Consider the following 16,643-nt stretch of genomic DNA (forward strand, 5'->3'; position numbering starts at 1 on the left):
ACATGCTACAGAGAAATCATTTGTGAAAGGAAGAGTCAATCAATATGGCAAACTTCATTGTTGTCTTATTTTAAGAAATTGCCACAGCCACCCCAACCCTCAACAACCACTACCCTAGTCAGTCAACAGCCATCAATATCAAGGCAAGACCTTCCACCCACAAAAAGATGACAACTTGCTGAAAGTTCAAATGATGGTTTGCATTTTTTAGCAATATAGTATTTTTATTAAGGTAGGTACCTAGGTGTTTGTTTAGACATGTTGCACACTTAATAGACTACAGTATATTGTAAACATAACTTTTATATGCACTGGGAAACAAAATTTTGACTTACTTTATTATGATACTTGCTTTATTGTGGTGGTCTAGATCCAAACCCACAATTTCTCCAAGGTATGGCTATATTTTATTCTTAACTGCTTCCTAGCCAACAGGTTGGCAACCACAAGTTGCTAATAATACCGGGTCTCCTTCCTCACATTGCTTTCTTCACATTTTAAAAAAACACAGTATAGGGTGCCTGGGTGGCTCAGTTGGTTAAGCAACTGCCTTCGGTTGCTTAATCGAGTCCCGCGTCGGGCTCCCTGCTCGGTGGGGAGCCTGCTTCTCCCTCTGGCCCTCCCCCCCTCATGTATGCTCTCTCTCTCATTCTCGCTCTCTCAAATAAATAAATAAATCTTAAAAAAAAAAACACACACAGTATATTTCCAATTCCCCATCCAGCTTCTCCTCTCCTCTTTTGTGGTACCAAACTAGACACAGAGAACTTCCTGTTGGCAACCTATGAATGTTTCCCAAATTGTTTATTTTTGCTCCTCAGGGTACACCACCTTCTTTGGAGCATATATTCTATTGGCTTTTACGGAGATCTGCAAATGTAGGCAAACTATTTCGTCATTTTCTCAAACTCACTTGGCCTTTGTTACATTTGACAGCCCTTACTCAATTTTGTGATTTGGTGTTAGAGATATTTCCTACTCTTACTGAAGATGGAGTCTGCATTTTTCTATCTTTTTCATCCTTCTTCCTCCCCACCCCCCCACCGTGATTTCTCAGAGAAGCAGACAATGTCATTATTCCACTATTTTAAAACCTTTAGTGAGCCCTTATTTTTTAATAGGGATTGAACTCCTTTTCAGAAAGAGTGATAATTACTCTCATAATACCAAGACACATGCATCAACTCTATCTTGATTCTTAAGTAAACAAGATAAAATGATACTTTCTTGAAGGAGTGCATATTCAGTGAGTTGAATCAAATGCATTCAACTATGAAGCATAATAAACTAGGGAAAGAAGTGATTCCAGAAGAAAAACTGATGTGTGAGAAATCTATTCTAAACCCAGATTCTATGTATTTATAATTTATCCTATGACCTTGTATTAGGCATTCTGCCCTCAGATTGTTCTCTGTAAACTAAAAATCTTTGTTTATAGCATGTATTTTGGGCAGAATTTAGAAATCCCATTTAAATTTACATTTATAACAACTAAGTAATTTTGAGAGTTAATATCAAATCAACCAAAAACTTACTAAGTGTTTACAATTCATCTTCCTGTCCTCTAAATTATTCCAATAAGCCTAAGGAAAATTCAAGCCAGGCAAGATCTGCAGCAGGTTGTAGAATCCTTCCTAGTCTAAATAGCTGACATATGTGCAAAACCAACTGCATTCGCCAAAATGTAAGTAAGTCACTGAGGAGGAAAAGCTGTGATGTATTTTCCTACTTTATTTTATTATTATTTTTAAAGTAATCTCTACACCCAACATGGGGCTGGAACTCATGACCCCAAGATTAAGAGCTGTGGGCTCCACCGACTGAGCCAGCCAGGTGCCCCTTTCCTACTTTATTTTAATCACACATGATTATACAGAAATTCCAACAAATGGTCTGGCAGATACTTGCTTTTTATAAATTCTGGTAAAACCTCAAGTAAATTCTCAGGACAGAGGTAGGAGGAAAAATGTCTGATATTGAAAATTATGACAATTCATCCCTTTACTAAGACCTCCCGGGCTGCCTGGTTGGCTTAGTCGTTAAGCGTCTGCCTTTGGCTCAGGTCATGATCCTGGGGTCCTGGGATTGAGCCCCACATCAGGCTCAACCTGCTTCTCCCTCTCCCACTCCCCCTGCTTGTGTTCCTGCTCTCTCTCTCTCTGTCAAATAAATAAATAAAATCTTACCAAAAAAAAGACCTCCCAAACTTACCAGAATTTGAAATGATGAGTTAAGATTAAACAAGTTACTTCTCAATGGTGTATATAAACAAAATAACATGATAACATAAAGAAATCCAACAGTGTTCTACGTATAGCTCCCTAGACCTTTCACTTTAAAAAACATGTTTTGTATAGAGAATATGGAATGTGGATCTTTTTATTTTGCAATCCTGGACCAATGAGAGACTAGATGTTGATTGACCTTTTAACTTTTCTCAGTGGCCACATTTTGGTTATCGATGTACCTAGAAGTATGTAAATCAAATTTTCTTTTGGAAACACACACACACACACACACACACACACACACACACACACAATCCAGCAGCGTTTCATATGAGTTCTGTGAAAACTTACATCCAGCCAGAAACATAATAGAGGTTTTTGCTTACTTTGCTTTACTCTGTGGAGTAAATAAGGAAGCAACTGCTTTTGGGTATCAAATGCTTTTTTCCCTTCTTAATATTCTATTATGAAAATTCTCAAATGTACAGAAAAGTAATAGAATTTTACAGTGAACATTCATATAGCCATCACTTAGACTCTTCCATTGATATTTTGCTACCCACCTATCCTTTGATTAATCCACCTTATTTTTTGTTTTAAAGCAACATACAGATATCAGTATACTTCCTTTTTTTTTTTTCTTAAGATTTTATTCGTTTATCTGTCAGAGAGAGAGAGAGAGAACACAAGCAGGGGGAGCGGCAGGCAGAGGGAGAAACAGGCTCCATGCTGAGCAGGGAGCCCGATATGAGACTCAATCCCAGAACCGTGGGATCATGACCTGAGCCGAAGGCAGACACTTAACCGAATGAGCCACCCAGGGCATCCCTAGTATACTTCCCTTTAAACACTTCAATATGCAGGGGCGCCTGGGTGGCTCAGTCGGTTAAGTGTCAGCCCTTTGGCTCAGGTCATGACCTCAGGGTCCTGGGATGAAGCCCCACTTTGAGCTCTGATCAGTGCGGAGTCTGCTTCGCCCTCTCCCTCTGGCCCTCCTCACCCACACTCGTTCTTGCTCTTTCTCAAATAAATAAAATCTTTTTAAAAAATTTAAACACTTCAATATGCATATAATTAACTAAATATGAGTATTTATTTACAAGTTTTAGTAAAATTCACCTGTAATAACATATACAAATCTTGTATGTACTTTCACCGAATTTTGACAAGTCCTTATCAAGATATAGGATATCATCATTTCTCAAGAAAGTTCCTTCATTCCTTTCTAGGCAATCACCACTCCCAGCCTTCCACTGTTCTTACCTTTTTCAACCATAAAATAGTTTTACTTCTTCTTGAACTTCATATAAACAGATTCATATAGCATGTGCTCTTTTAAGGTTTCTTTCACTCAGCAAAAGGTTTTTGAAGTTCAGCCATATTCCTGTACATCAATAATCCATTCCTTTTTTATTACTGAGTGCTTTCCACTGTGTTAATATACTACAGTTTATTTATTCTCTTGTTGGTGGACATATGGGTTATATCCAGTTTGGGACTATGATGAATAAAGCTGCTATAAACATTCTTGTGTGAGTCATTCTGTAGACATATGTTTTCATTTCTCTTGGAAACACCTAAGAAGCAGTGGAATTGCTGGGTCATAGGATAGGTGCATGTTTAGTTTTATAAGAAGCTATAGATCTTTTCCCAAAGTGATTGTATCATTTTTACATGCCCATTGACAATGTATAGAATTCTGGTTTTTCTACATCTTCATCAGCATTTGGTGTTGTCAGTTCTTTTAATTTTAGTAATTCTGGTGCATATGTAGTAGTATCTTGTTGAGACTTTACTTTGCAATCAAATCCTTTTTTAAGACTTAATATAATAAATAATATAATAATACATAATAATAAATATAATTTCTCTCAAATGTCAAATAGTCCTGATAACAGTATCAGAATGCTTCTAATCTGAATAGAAAATTTTTCCATACTAGTAGGCTTTCTTGTTTTTTGGTTTTTTTCTTGCCAAACAAAACAATTCTACTTTAAAAAGCAAACACATAGTTAACGGATAATCTTTCATTACACCTATATTAATGGGTATGGTCATATAAATTTGATATTTCCAAGTAAGCAGAAAAACAAATGTCACACATTAACTAATTAATATCTGATAACCCTGATAATATCTTGATACTCAATACCCAAATAATCTTAGGTTTAAAGCAGAAATAGCCATTTAAGTCATGAATGCATGCTAAGGATAGAAAACAGTGAGAGAAAAGAGAATAGAGGATATCATTTTATGAAAACAAAATGCTTGAGGTGGTGATAAGACGGGAAAATATGACATAAAACAAGGAAAACGTCTGATCATGGAACTTAGCAACAGCAGTATGTGTCAAGGAATGTTATGGAATTGCAAATCTATAAAAACTATTGAGTTAGTAAATTCATTATCAGACTAAGGATGTAGTAAAGTAAAAATTACTGAAGGTAAGTGAAATTAAAAAGTGTGAATACCTAAAACTGGTTCCACCAAAAAGATGTATTATTTTCATCATCATAGCCTTACAAAGATAGTATACTTTATATCACCTTCCAGTAAAAGATAACCTTTATTTATTTTTTTTAATAAACACAGGCTATTCTTTAAAACATTTTCTACGAAGTTGTATTCATGGTAAATCAATCAATATACCTTCAGAAGTTTTCACTTTTACTTCCCTGGGCATAGCAAGTGCTACATAAAAGCTTAAAAATAAAACAAAGAAAAATGTGGGCCTCCAAATTTTACCTAAAGAATTAGTGTCAGTAGTAGTATATGTTATGGGCTGAATTGTGTTGCCCCAAAATTCATATGTTGAAATCCTAACTGCCAGTAGCTTATGATGTGACTATATTTGGCAATAGGGCCTTTAAAGAGGTAATGACTTCATTTTAACTTAGTTAAAGTGAACCTAATCCAATATGACTTGTGTCCTTATAAGAAAGAGGACATCTGGACACATCCAGGTACAGAGAGAACACAATGTGAAGACACAAGGAGATGACAGCCACCTATACAAGCCAAGGAGATCCCCCTGCTTGTGTTCCCTCTCTCGCTGTACCTCTGCCCAATAAATAAATACAATCATTAAAAAAAAAGCCAAGGAGAAAGGTCTCAATAGAAACCAATTCTGCTGACACCTTGATCTTGGATTTCTAGCCTACAGGACTGTGAGAAAATAAATTTCTGGTAATTGACCCACCAAATCTATGACACGTGACTATAGTAGCCCTGGAAAACTAATACATTTTAAAACTAATGGTGTAAATACTTTCATATTAAAATCTGGTATTTATCAAACTTTTTTCTTTTAGTTCCAGACTAATTTCTTTAAAATCCTGGCCCTTGCTACTTTTAATGGCCGCTTTAGCAGGAAAGCAATATGAAAGCAGGAACTATTCAGATTAGAAAGAATACTGACCTGTGACTCAAGAGAACAGGTCTTTTAAGCATACTGTACTTCACTACCCTTACCATTCCTTTCTAGCATCTATATATCTCTGTTCCATACTTTTAACCTTAGCTGTTTACCATCCAACTATAAAATGAACCTTTCAGGATATAATCTTGATAAATGAGATACATGAGAGACTTCTAAAGATAGAGAAAAAAGTATTACTCAATGTTAAACCAAGAAGTAAATTTACTTGAGGTGACAATGTTATAGTAACAAAGGCACCTGATATATCTATTTTGGGAAACTAAGGAGAGTGAAGAAACTGCAATTCAAACACTTCACCAAAAACTCCATTGTTTTTGTAAAGGTAGCTGAAGGAGGCCAAAAGACTGAAAATACTGTAAAGCTAGTTTAAAAGTAAGTAATACATCTCTACAGTATAAAAATAAATACATTTGAAAGCAAAGCTATTTATTACAAGTCTATGTATTCTGACAAATCTAGATCAGAGAGGGAGACAAACCATGAGAGACTCTTGACTCCGGGAAACACATAGGGTTGCAGAAAGGGTGGGGGGATGGGGTAACGGGGTAATGGGTTAAGGGGGCATGTGATGTGATGAGCACTGGGTATTACACGCAACAAATGAATCGTTGAACACTACATCAAAAACTAATGATGTACTCTATGTTGGCTAATTGAATTTAATTAAAAATAAATAAATAAAAATTTTAAAAAACTAAATTGTGACTTAAGACCTCAAAAGGAAAGCATAAAAATCTCTGATTCGATGTTAATCAACATTTTTAAAAATCAAGAGTTTTATTTTTCATGTTATAATTAAAATAACTTGCTTTTAAGTATACATTTATTTTATACATTTGAGTTGATAACATTTATATATTATAAAGTCAATTGTACTAGAAAATGAGGTGTTTTTTTTTTTAAAGATTTTATTTATTTATTCATGAGAGACAGAGAGAGAGAGAGAAGCAGAGGGAGAAGCAGGCTCCCAAGGGGCAGGGAGCCCAATGCGGGACTCGATTCCAGGACCCTGGGATCATGACCTGAGCTGAAGGCAGACACTTAACCATCTGAGCCACCCAGGCGCCCTCTAGAAAATGAGGTTGTTTTAATTAAGGTAAATACTTTAAATCTGAAGTTGTGTGTAGTGTTGCAAACTTATATCTGCCTTAACACCTAGTTGCTTTTCTCTATTTTGTTTTTGTTATATCAAAGACAATCCAATTTCCAAATTATATGTAAATAGTAACAGTTGTTCAGAAATCGACTTCTCCTAAAATCTCAAGCTACTCTTCAATTAAATAGAAACAGCAAAGTTTATTAGATGAGCACAAACAGAAAATAATGTGGCAGCACAATTAATTGGTTGTAGTCTCTAAGGGTATTATATTAATATTTGATTGTGTTTATTATAAATTGTAGACAGTACATATAAAAACCAATATATATATAAATATATATACATATAACGTACTTATATGTACATATTTTTCAAGCATATAAAAATAAAAATATATAAAAGGACTTATTATAAAGCAGCAGTACTCTTCCCTCCCTTTTAGTTCTGTTTACTAGAAACAAACAGTAAGTCAATTATAATACTTTGAATTTAGATTAACACAAACCACTTAAATAACATTACTATACAATATCTACTTGGGGGAGGGAGGGAAGAAGAGTATACAGAAATCTATACTCCATATACTGCTGATGAGAATATAAATTGATGAAAATGTTTTGAAGACCAATATGGGTAGATCTAATATATTTTTAAGAAATCTAATATTTATAGATTATGTATCTTTCAACCTAGCATTAGAAATTTATCCTACTGATAAAGGCATAAAAGTACTCCAAGACATACATTTAAAGATATTCACTGCGGCAAAAACCTAAAAACAATCCAAATGTCCTCCCAATAGGTCACTGATTAAATACAATGGAACACAATGCAGCCAATAAAAAGAATAAGTTAAATCTATATATTCTGCTGCAGAGAGATGTCCAAGATATATTATTTTTTAAAGATTTTATTTATTTTAAAGAGAGAGAGACTGAGAGAGCAGGAGCGGGGAGCAGAGGGAGAAGCAGGCTCCCTGCTTAGCTCCCTGATGTGGGGCTCAATCCCAGGACCCTGAGATCATGACTTGAGCCCAAAGCAGACGCTTAACTGACTGATCCACCCAGGAGCCCCCCAAGATATATTATTAAGAGAAAGAAGTAAGATGATAGTATTAGTATTTTAAAAATGGATTTAGATGTTAACATATACACATAGTTCTAAGTAAGTGGACGGTTACCTTTGGGTAGTAGGAATGAAAAGTTAGGGGACTTCATACTTTTCATTTTCTGTATTATTTGAATTTTTAATCATAACATAGTATTACTTTTATAAATAAAATAAATAAATCAATGGCATAACTAGGAAGCCTGGCAGCTTTTATTATACGAGCTATTTGGAAATCCTAGGTAACCATGTGGCTAGGGTTGAGAATCATCTGCTTTAAGTAAATCAAGCAGAGAAAGTCAATTATCATATAGTTTCACTCATATGTGGAACATAAGCAATAGCACGGAGGACCATTGGGGAAGGGAGGGAAATCTGAAGGGGGAAATCAGAGAGGGAGACAAACCATGAGAGACTATGGAACCCAGGAAACAAACTGAGGGTTTTAGAGGGGAGACTGGGGTGGAGGGATGGGGTAACAAGGTGATGGGTACTAAGGAGGGCACATGCGGTGATGGGCACTGGATGTTATACACAACTAAGGAATCACTGAATGCTACATCAAAAACTAATGATGTACTATACGGTGGCTAACTGAACATAATAAAAAAATGAAAATAAATTAAAAAATAAGCTTACATAAATAGCAAAAAAAAAAAAAAATCAGCCTAATAGGGGCACCTGGGTGGCTCAGCTGTTTGAACATCGAACTCTTGATTTCAGCTTGGTTGTGGTCTCGGGGTTGTGAGATGGAGCCCCACATCAGGCTCCACACTCAGAGTGGAGTCTGGTTGAGATTCTCTCTCTCCCTCGGCCTCTGTCCCTCCCCCCACTCACGTGCTTTCTCTCTCAAAACATAAAATAAAAATAAAATCTTTTTTTTATTTTATTCATTTATTTGACAGAGAGAGTGAGTGCACAAGCAGGGGGAGCGGGAGAGGGAGAAGCGACTCGGGGCTCGATCCCAGGACCCTGGTATCATGACCTGAGCCCAAGGCAGACGCTTAACTGAATGAGCCACCCAGGAGCCCCAATAAAAATAAAATCTTTTTTAAAAAAGAATCAATCCAATCATGTCCTATAGCTCAGTCACCACAAGAAGCCAACATCTCCCTGATAATCCCTTATATCACAGTCTCTCATCACCAATAACTCTGTATGTCCCTTAAAATGAACCAGACTCATCCCTCATCTCCAACCTCCTCATCCCTTCCACTGTGCGTCTTTGGAACTCAAGGTCTGCCTTTAATTCATGACCACTAACTTTAAGAGGGCTTACGTGTTAACAACTTACATATTTTTTTTCTTAATCAATTCACTCTCTCCTCCTTCCCTCTCATTTTTGAGAAAACAGAAATGATTAGAACTCACAAAAGGTCCTATCACCAAATCTGCCAAACTATGTGCACCTGTAACCATAAACTCTTCCAATACAATGGTAAAACTGCCCATGCTCCTAAGCCCATTTCTTCCACTTATCTAATTAGATTCCATCCCCTATCAATAACCAAGGATATTACTCCTGAAGTTGTCTTCTCTCACACATTATCAACTTTCCCACTCTATAAGTGATTCCCAACAGTATAAAGTATCTCCAATGTTAAAATACAAGTTTCTTGACCAATATCTCACCTCCCCAGCCAACATCCATTTCTCTGCTGTTCATTACAACCAAACCTGAAAGAGCAATATACTTGTGCCTCTACTTTCTCTACTCCCACTGTCTCTTTAAAAAAAATTTTTTTATTATAGTAAAGACACACAACATAGAATTTACCATTTTAATCATTTTAAGTAAACAATTCAGTGGTGTTAAATACATCACCACCATCCATCTCCAGGATTCTCCTCACCTTGTAAAACTGAAACTCTATACTCATTAAACAATAACTCCCCATTCCCTTCTCCCCCAGGTCCTGGCAACCACCATTCTACTTTCATTCAATTGTGTGTGAATGAAACTACTTCTACTTCTTTATCCATTCATCTGTCGATTGACATCTGGGCTCTTTCCATAGTTTGGCTATTGTGGACACTGCTGCTATAAACATTGGGGTGCATGTGCCCCTTTGAATCACTCTGTTTTATCCTTTGGATAAATACCTAGTAGTGTAATTGCTGGGTCAGAGGGTAGTTCTATTTTTAACTTTTTGAGGAACCTCCATACTGTTTTCCAGAGTGGCTGCACCAGCTTGCATTCCCACCAACAGTGTAAGAGGGTTCCCGCTTCTCCACATCCTCATAAACAACTGTTGTTTCCTGAATTGTTAATTTCAGCCATTCTGACCAGTGTGAGGTGGTATCTTATTGTGGTTTTGATTTGTATTTCGCTGATGACGTTGAGCATCTTTTCACGTGCTTATAGGCCATTTGTACATCTTTGAAGAAACATTTATTCAAGTCCTTTGCCCATTTTTGAATTGGATTTGTTTTTTGTTAAGTTTAAGGGGTTCTTGATATATTCTAGATATTAATCCTTTATCAGATATAGGATTTACAAATATTTTCTTCCATTCTGTGGATTGCCTTTTTATTCTGTTGTTAGTGTATTTTCATGCACAAAGTTTTTCATTGTCATGGAGTCCAATCTGTCTATCTTTTCTTTTGTTGCCTATGCTGTTGGTGTCATACCCAAGAAATCACTGTAAAATACAATGACATGAAGCTTTTGCCCTAGGGTTTTTTTTGGGGGGGGGTTGTTTGTTTGTTTTTTGTTTTTTTAGTACTTTTACTGTTGTAGGTCTTACATTTAGGTCTTTGATCCACTTTGAGTAAACTTTTATATACACTGTTAGGTATGGGTCCAACTTCATTCCTTTGTATGGATATCCAGTTTTCTCAGCACCATTTGTTGAAAAGACTGTCCCTTGCCTATTGAAAGATCTTGGCAATACTACCTTAGGTAGTATTGACATCTTAACAATATTATGTATTACCAATCTATGAACATGGGATGTCTTCCCATTTACATGTCTTCTTTAATTTCTTTCAGCAATATTTTGTAGTTCATTATACAAGACTTTCACCTCTTGGTTAATTCCTATTTTATTCTTTTTGATCTTATTTTAAATAGAATTTTGTAATTTCCCCTTCAGATTGTTCATTGTTCGTGTATAGAAATGCAACTGATTTTTGTGTGTTCACTTTGTATCCTGCTACCTTGTGGAATTCATTTATTAGTTCTAACGGGTTTTTTTGTGGGATCTTTAGGGTTTTCTAAATATAAACTCATTTTTTTAAAGATTTTATTTATTCATTTGAGACAGAGAGATACAGAGAGAGAGAGAGAGCATGAGCAGGGGAGAGGCAGAGGGAGAGGGAGAAGCAGGCTCCCCACTGAGCCAGGAGCCAGATGTGGGGCTTGATCCCAGGACCCCGGGACCATGACCTGAGCCGAAGGCAGACGCCTAACCATCTGAGCCACACAGGCGCCCTAAATATAAACTCATTTCATCTGCAAACAGATCATTTTACTTCTTCATTCCAACTTGGGTACATTTTATTTCCTTTTCTTGGTTAACTGTTCTAACTAGGATGTCCAGTACTATGCTGAATAGAAGTGGTTATAGTTCTGCTCTCTCTCCTTTATGGTTCAATTAGAAGGCTTGGGTCTTAGAGATAACAACAACCCAGTTTACTTAGATAAAATTTTAGACATCATAACTATAGTTCATAAAAATAATGGCTTTTCTGTATTTTATCTAGATTTAGATTTGGGGTTCAAGAAACAAAGATCATGGCTGAATCTGGATATTTAAAAGTATCTGAATAGGGGCGCCTGGGTGGCTCAGTTGGTTAAGCGACTGCCTTCGGCTCAGGTCATGATCCTGGAGTCCCGGGATCGAGTCCCACATCGGGCTCCCTGCTCAGCAGGGAGTCTGCTTCTCCCTCTGACCCTCTTCCCTCTCGTGCTTTCTATCTCTCATTCTCTCTCTCTCTCTCAAATAAATAAATAAATAATCTTTAAAAAAAAATAAATAAATAAATAAATAAAAGTATCTGAATAAATGTTTCTTCAGTTTTTTAGAAGACTGCATTTTTTTATTTTTTTTTATTTTTATTAATTTGAGAGAGAGAGAATGAGAGAGAGAGCACATGAGAGGGAAGAGGGTCAGAGGGAGAAGCAGACTCCCCGCTGAGCAGGGAGCCCGATGTGGGACTCGATCCGGGGACTCCAGGACCATGACCCGAGCCGAAGGCAGTCGCTTAACCAACTGAGCCACCCAGGCGCCCAAAGACTGCATTTTTTTTAAAAGTATGTATTGTTTAGGGGAGAAAAAAGCACTCCATAAAAAATCATAAATTTAACATTGTAATTCAGAATGAGATAGTACAACATTAATTCTAGCCTTACATAAAAGAGGGTTTTCTTCTACTTGATACAAACCTCAGTCATGTAAGTAATCTCTACCAGATAAAGGAATATGCCCTCAGGAATTCTACTGGTTAAATAATTCAATTTCTGAAGAAGCTATTTTTAAATAAGCCTTAAGAATGCACCAAACCCCCAATACAGTTGGCAGCTCCAGAAAAGCTTAATTACCCTCTAATTCTTTTAACCATCCAAAGAAACCAATCCAGTGACTACCACAGTACTTACTACCTGCTGTGAGCACAGTCAAATGATTCCCCACTGTTAAATTCAGAAAATAAACTAAGGAAGAAGGAAAAAAAAAAAAGAAAAGAAACAGGAATGCTTGTCAGGGTAAGTAACAAAACACAGCAACCAGGGACAAAATAAGAATCTCAGCCTGGCTTTTGATACTGAGAAAGATCTAAGAAACTATTTTCAGGAATTATATGAAAAATATCTAGGAAAATGCCTTTGTTCATAGTGGTAAAATAAAATTCAGACTAAGGATAGAGTAATTTGCTGCAATTTTCTTTAAATGCTACCCTTTAGGGAACCAGAAAATAAAATTACAATTTGACTTTGAAATGATCTGGTAGGATCAGTAAATGAAAACTGAAGAAAATGTTAAAAAAAAAAAAAAGAGTAGTAAAACATTTTTTTTGCAGCAGCAGCAGCAGGATAGTACAAAGTATGTATTATTCTCATAATGAGAAGAAATAATTGGCAGTAGACATTACAGCAGGTTTCAAAATAATTTTACTTTCCAGTTCTAGCTTCTCTTTTGAAGTCACCATAAAACTGGTTCTGTGTTGCTGAAGTTAAACCAAGAGTAGTAGCATCAAGCTGAGAGAATCTGATTAATCTGATTGCAGGGAGCTACTGTCTATTTTTAAATGGTTTTTGGAAAGGCATCTCCATAATGGAAATGCTGAATTATAACCTTAACCATAGCAATCTCTCTGGGCATCGCCTTCGAAAGAACTGTCATAGAAAGTAAATGGACTGGAAGAAATAGGAGAATATAAGCTATATAAAAAAGTATTATAATTGTCTAGCTAGGAAAAGAAACATAAACAAATAACAACAGTAACAATTATAATAATAGTAAACTCTAGGTCTCACCAGAAAAAAAATCTCAACACATCAGGTGTACCCTTTAATTGCCAGTGAATAAAGTTTTTACAGTTACTGAATGAATCTCTGTTAACTAGCTAATTAGTGGTATATAAATATCACATATTTGTATGGTACTCTATGTTTACACAGAGTTTTCACATATATTATTTTGGTTACCCTTATCAAACCCTGTCAGATAGGTATAATAGATATTAAAACATAAAATCACGGGGCACCTGGCTGTCTCAGTTGGTAGAGCATGCAACTCTCAATCTTGGGGTCATGAGTTTAAGCCCCACATTGGGTGTAGAGATTACTTTAAAAAAAATCATAGAATTGGAAGGAACCATAGAAGTCATCTAGTCAGCCATCAGTTTTGCAGGTAGGGATTCTCTCTATAGCATCCCTAACATCTGATTAGTTAGCTTCTGTTATAATTTCTTTAGCAACAGGAAATTATCAAAGGCTTATGAAGAATGAACAAAACTTAACTATTTTTCTTAAATAGGATCAGAAAAATGGAACAATAGAAAATTTTACCTCTATCAGCTATTTTCTGTTTATTGAGAATTTATTATGTGTCAGGTACTGTCTTTATGTACATGATCTCATTTAATCCTTAAAACAACCTTAAACTAAGTTACTCCAGTCGCTTAATTGGAATATTTTACCTAAAACTATTTTTTCCCCAAACTATTTAATGGCCTTTAAATTTTATTTACATGGAGCATCTCTGACAGTCCATGTTAAGTAAAAGGCATGGCTATTCTCATTTTATAAATGTGAAAAATTAGTTAAATGAACTAGTCATATTTGGGAAGTAATGTGACAGGACCAAGAACACACACCTTCAGTCTACTCATCCAATATTAATTCCATCCCACATTGCAAAGTAGGTAAGCTACAATGCATTTAATAAACACTTTTAAAGTCCCTTAAATTTGCAACAAAAATAAAATTATTTGGGATGTAATAATAGTGTTTAATACAGCCAACTCTGAGTAGAATGAGAGTTAAAAAGATGTGTAGTTCAGAACTTTTACAAATTAACAAACTACTGACCTATGTGATTCTATATAGTCTTTAGTCATTGCAACTACTGACATGCTGTGGGTTACTACAAAAACAGGCACAAGTAGACAAAGCCTTCTTCCCTCTCCTTTTTCTCTCTCTTTCACATACATACACCACAAGATAACAATCTCTGGTGCTAGAGAATAACTGTGGAAGGTAAGGAAAAATGCCAAAAATCTAGATTTAGGGGCGCCTGCGTGGCTCAGTTGGTTAAGCGTCTGCCTTCGGCTCAGGTCATGATCCCAGAGTCCTGGGATCGAGCCCTGCATCAGGCTCTGTGCTCGGCAAGAAGTCTGCTTCTCCCTCTCCCTCTGCCTCTCCCCCCTGCTCATGCTCTCTCTCTCTGTCAAGTAAATAAATAAAAAAATCTTTATTAAAAAATCTAGATTTAAATTAACTTTACCATATATTATGTATACTTCTTAGTAAGTATAGTCTATGGAAAATTATAGTGGACAAAGCTTTTACAAAAATCACATCTTCTCACATGTTATCTCTATATCAAAATCTATTCAACTCATCACATCATATCAACATAGCTTACCACTGGTAATATTAATCTTAATCACTGGGTTAAAACAACATTGCCAGGCTTCTCTATACTCTTTAATTTGGAACTGAGTCAGCCCTCCAAGCAAGGATGGAGTTAGCTTCCCCTCCTGGAAAAGGGCACTGAAATTCTGGGTATTCTTAAAAACCTATAACCCCAGTCTAGTCATTTGGAAAACATTATCAGATAAACCCAACTGAAGAACATTCTATAAAACACCTGGCCAGAGATCCTTAAGGCTGTTGAGGTCAGAGGAAACAAGGAAAGAGTAAGCAACTGTCACAGACCAAAAGAGATTAAGGAGACATAATGATTAAATGTATATGGCATCCTGAGTTGGATCCTTCAATAGGAAAAAGACATTAGTGGAAAAACTACGAAATCGAAATTAAGTCTGGAGTTTAATTAATAGTAATTTACCAATGCTGGTTTCTTAGTTTGTCAAGGTGATGTTAATGTTGGGGGAAACTAGAAAAGAGGTAGATGGGAATATTATCTTAGCAGCTTTCTGTGCACCAAAAATTATTCAAAACAAAAAAATGTATTTTTTAAAAATCTGCTCACAGGTATTCATTACTTTACTGACCATGTCCTACAACTCTACTCTTCTTCAATCCACTCCAGCCGTACTGGCCTCCTTGATACCTCCTCAAACATACCAATCATGCCATCACATCAGCCCCTTTGTTCAGATATTCATACGGCTCATACCCTCACTTCCTTCAAGTCTCTGTCAAATGTAACATTATTAAAGAGGATTTTCTTACCCACTCCGCATAAAAACAGCTGCTCCTCCTATTTCTTATAACTTATTTGTGAATATACTATGTATCTCCCTCTTGTCCTCCACAGAGGTGCAGTCAATCTTGTTCACAGCTTGATCTCCAGCACCTAGAACAGCACCTGGTATACAGTAAGCACTCAATAAGTATTTCTTAAATGAATGGATTTCTTTTTTCTTTTTTTCTTTTTCTTTTTTTTGGTGGGCAGGCAAAGTTTATTGAGTGATAGAGTATAAAGCTCCTGAAGAGGGAGGGGACCTGCGCGGGTTGCTCTGGATGACTTCATATTAAAAACAGATTTTTAAAATCCTTCAGAGCGCCTGGGTAGCTCAGTCAGTTAACCATCTGCCTTAGGCTTAGATCATGATCCCAAGGTTCCAGGATCGAGCCTCACCATCGGGCCCCCTGCTCAGCAAGGAGCCTGCTTCTCCCTCTCCCTCTGCCCCTCACCTTTCTCATGCTCCCTCGCTCTCAAAAAAGATTTTATTTATTTGAGAGAGAGAGTGGGGGGGAGGGGCAGAGGGAGAAGAGACTCCCCACTGAGCAGGGAGCCCAGTGCGGGGCTCAATCCTGGGACTCCAGGATCATGACCTGAGCCGAAGGCAGATGCTTAACTGACTGAGCCACGCAGGCGCCCCGGATGTCTGCATCTTAACAAGAACAAAACCTTAAACCAAAGGAATAACACTGGTGTTATGATTTTAGATAGCATTATTAACTAGTAGAAGTACTTAAAAATAGAACAGAACAGCCCTCAAACCCCCCCCCTTGAAATTATGTGTGGATTATTATTTATTTCATCTGGTCCTAAGGTCCACTTCATTCTTTAGTAAGGCCTACACTATTCTGTAGTACACAGGAAGGTGGTTAAAGGTTATCCCCTAATTCCCGTGT

The 16,643-nt window shown here is 36.5% G+C and overlaps 1 protein-coding gene across 2 annotated transcripts in view; it reads right to left on the minus strand.

The window, feature by feature from the left end:
• Positions 1-16,643, minus strand: part of PPM1E (protein phosphatase, Mg2+/Mn2+ dependent 1E) — a 184,706-nt gene that overhangs the window by 40,168 nt on the left and 127,895 nt on the right. Inside the window, exon 1 of one of the 2 annotated variants that reach the window (XM_027567873.2) lies at positions 15,735-15,760. The exons of the other annotated variant lie outside the window; for it this stretch is intronic. Coding sequence (XP_027423674.1) covers positions 15,735-15,745 — 11 coding nt within the window. The 5' untranslated portion in view covers positions 15,746-15,760. Of the gene's footprint in view, positions 1-15,734; positions 15,761-16,643 lie in introns of those variants that run through there. 2 annotated transcript variants of the gene reach the window in all.

This window comes from Zalophus californianus, chromosome 16 (assembly GCF_009762305.2).
Source record: "Zalophus californianus isolate mZalCal1 chromosome 16, mZalCal1.pri.v2, whole genome shotgun sequence".
NCBI classification, from domain to species: domain Eukaryota; kingdom Metazoa; phylum Chordata; class Mammalia; order Carnivora; family Otariidae; genus Zalophus; species Zalophus californianus.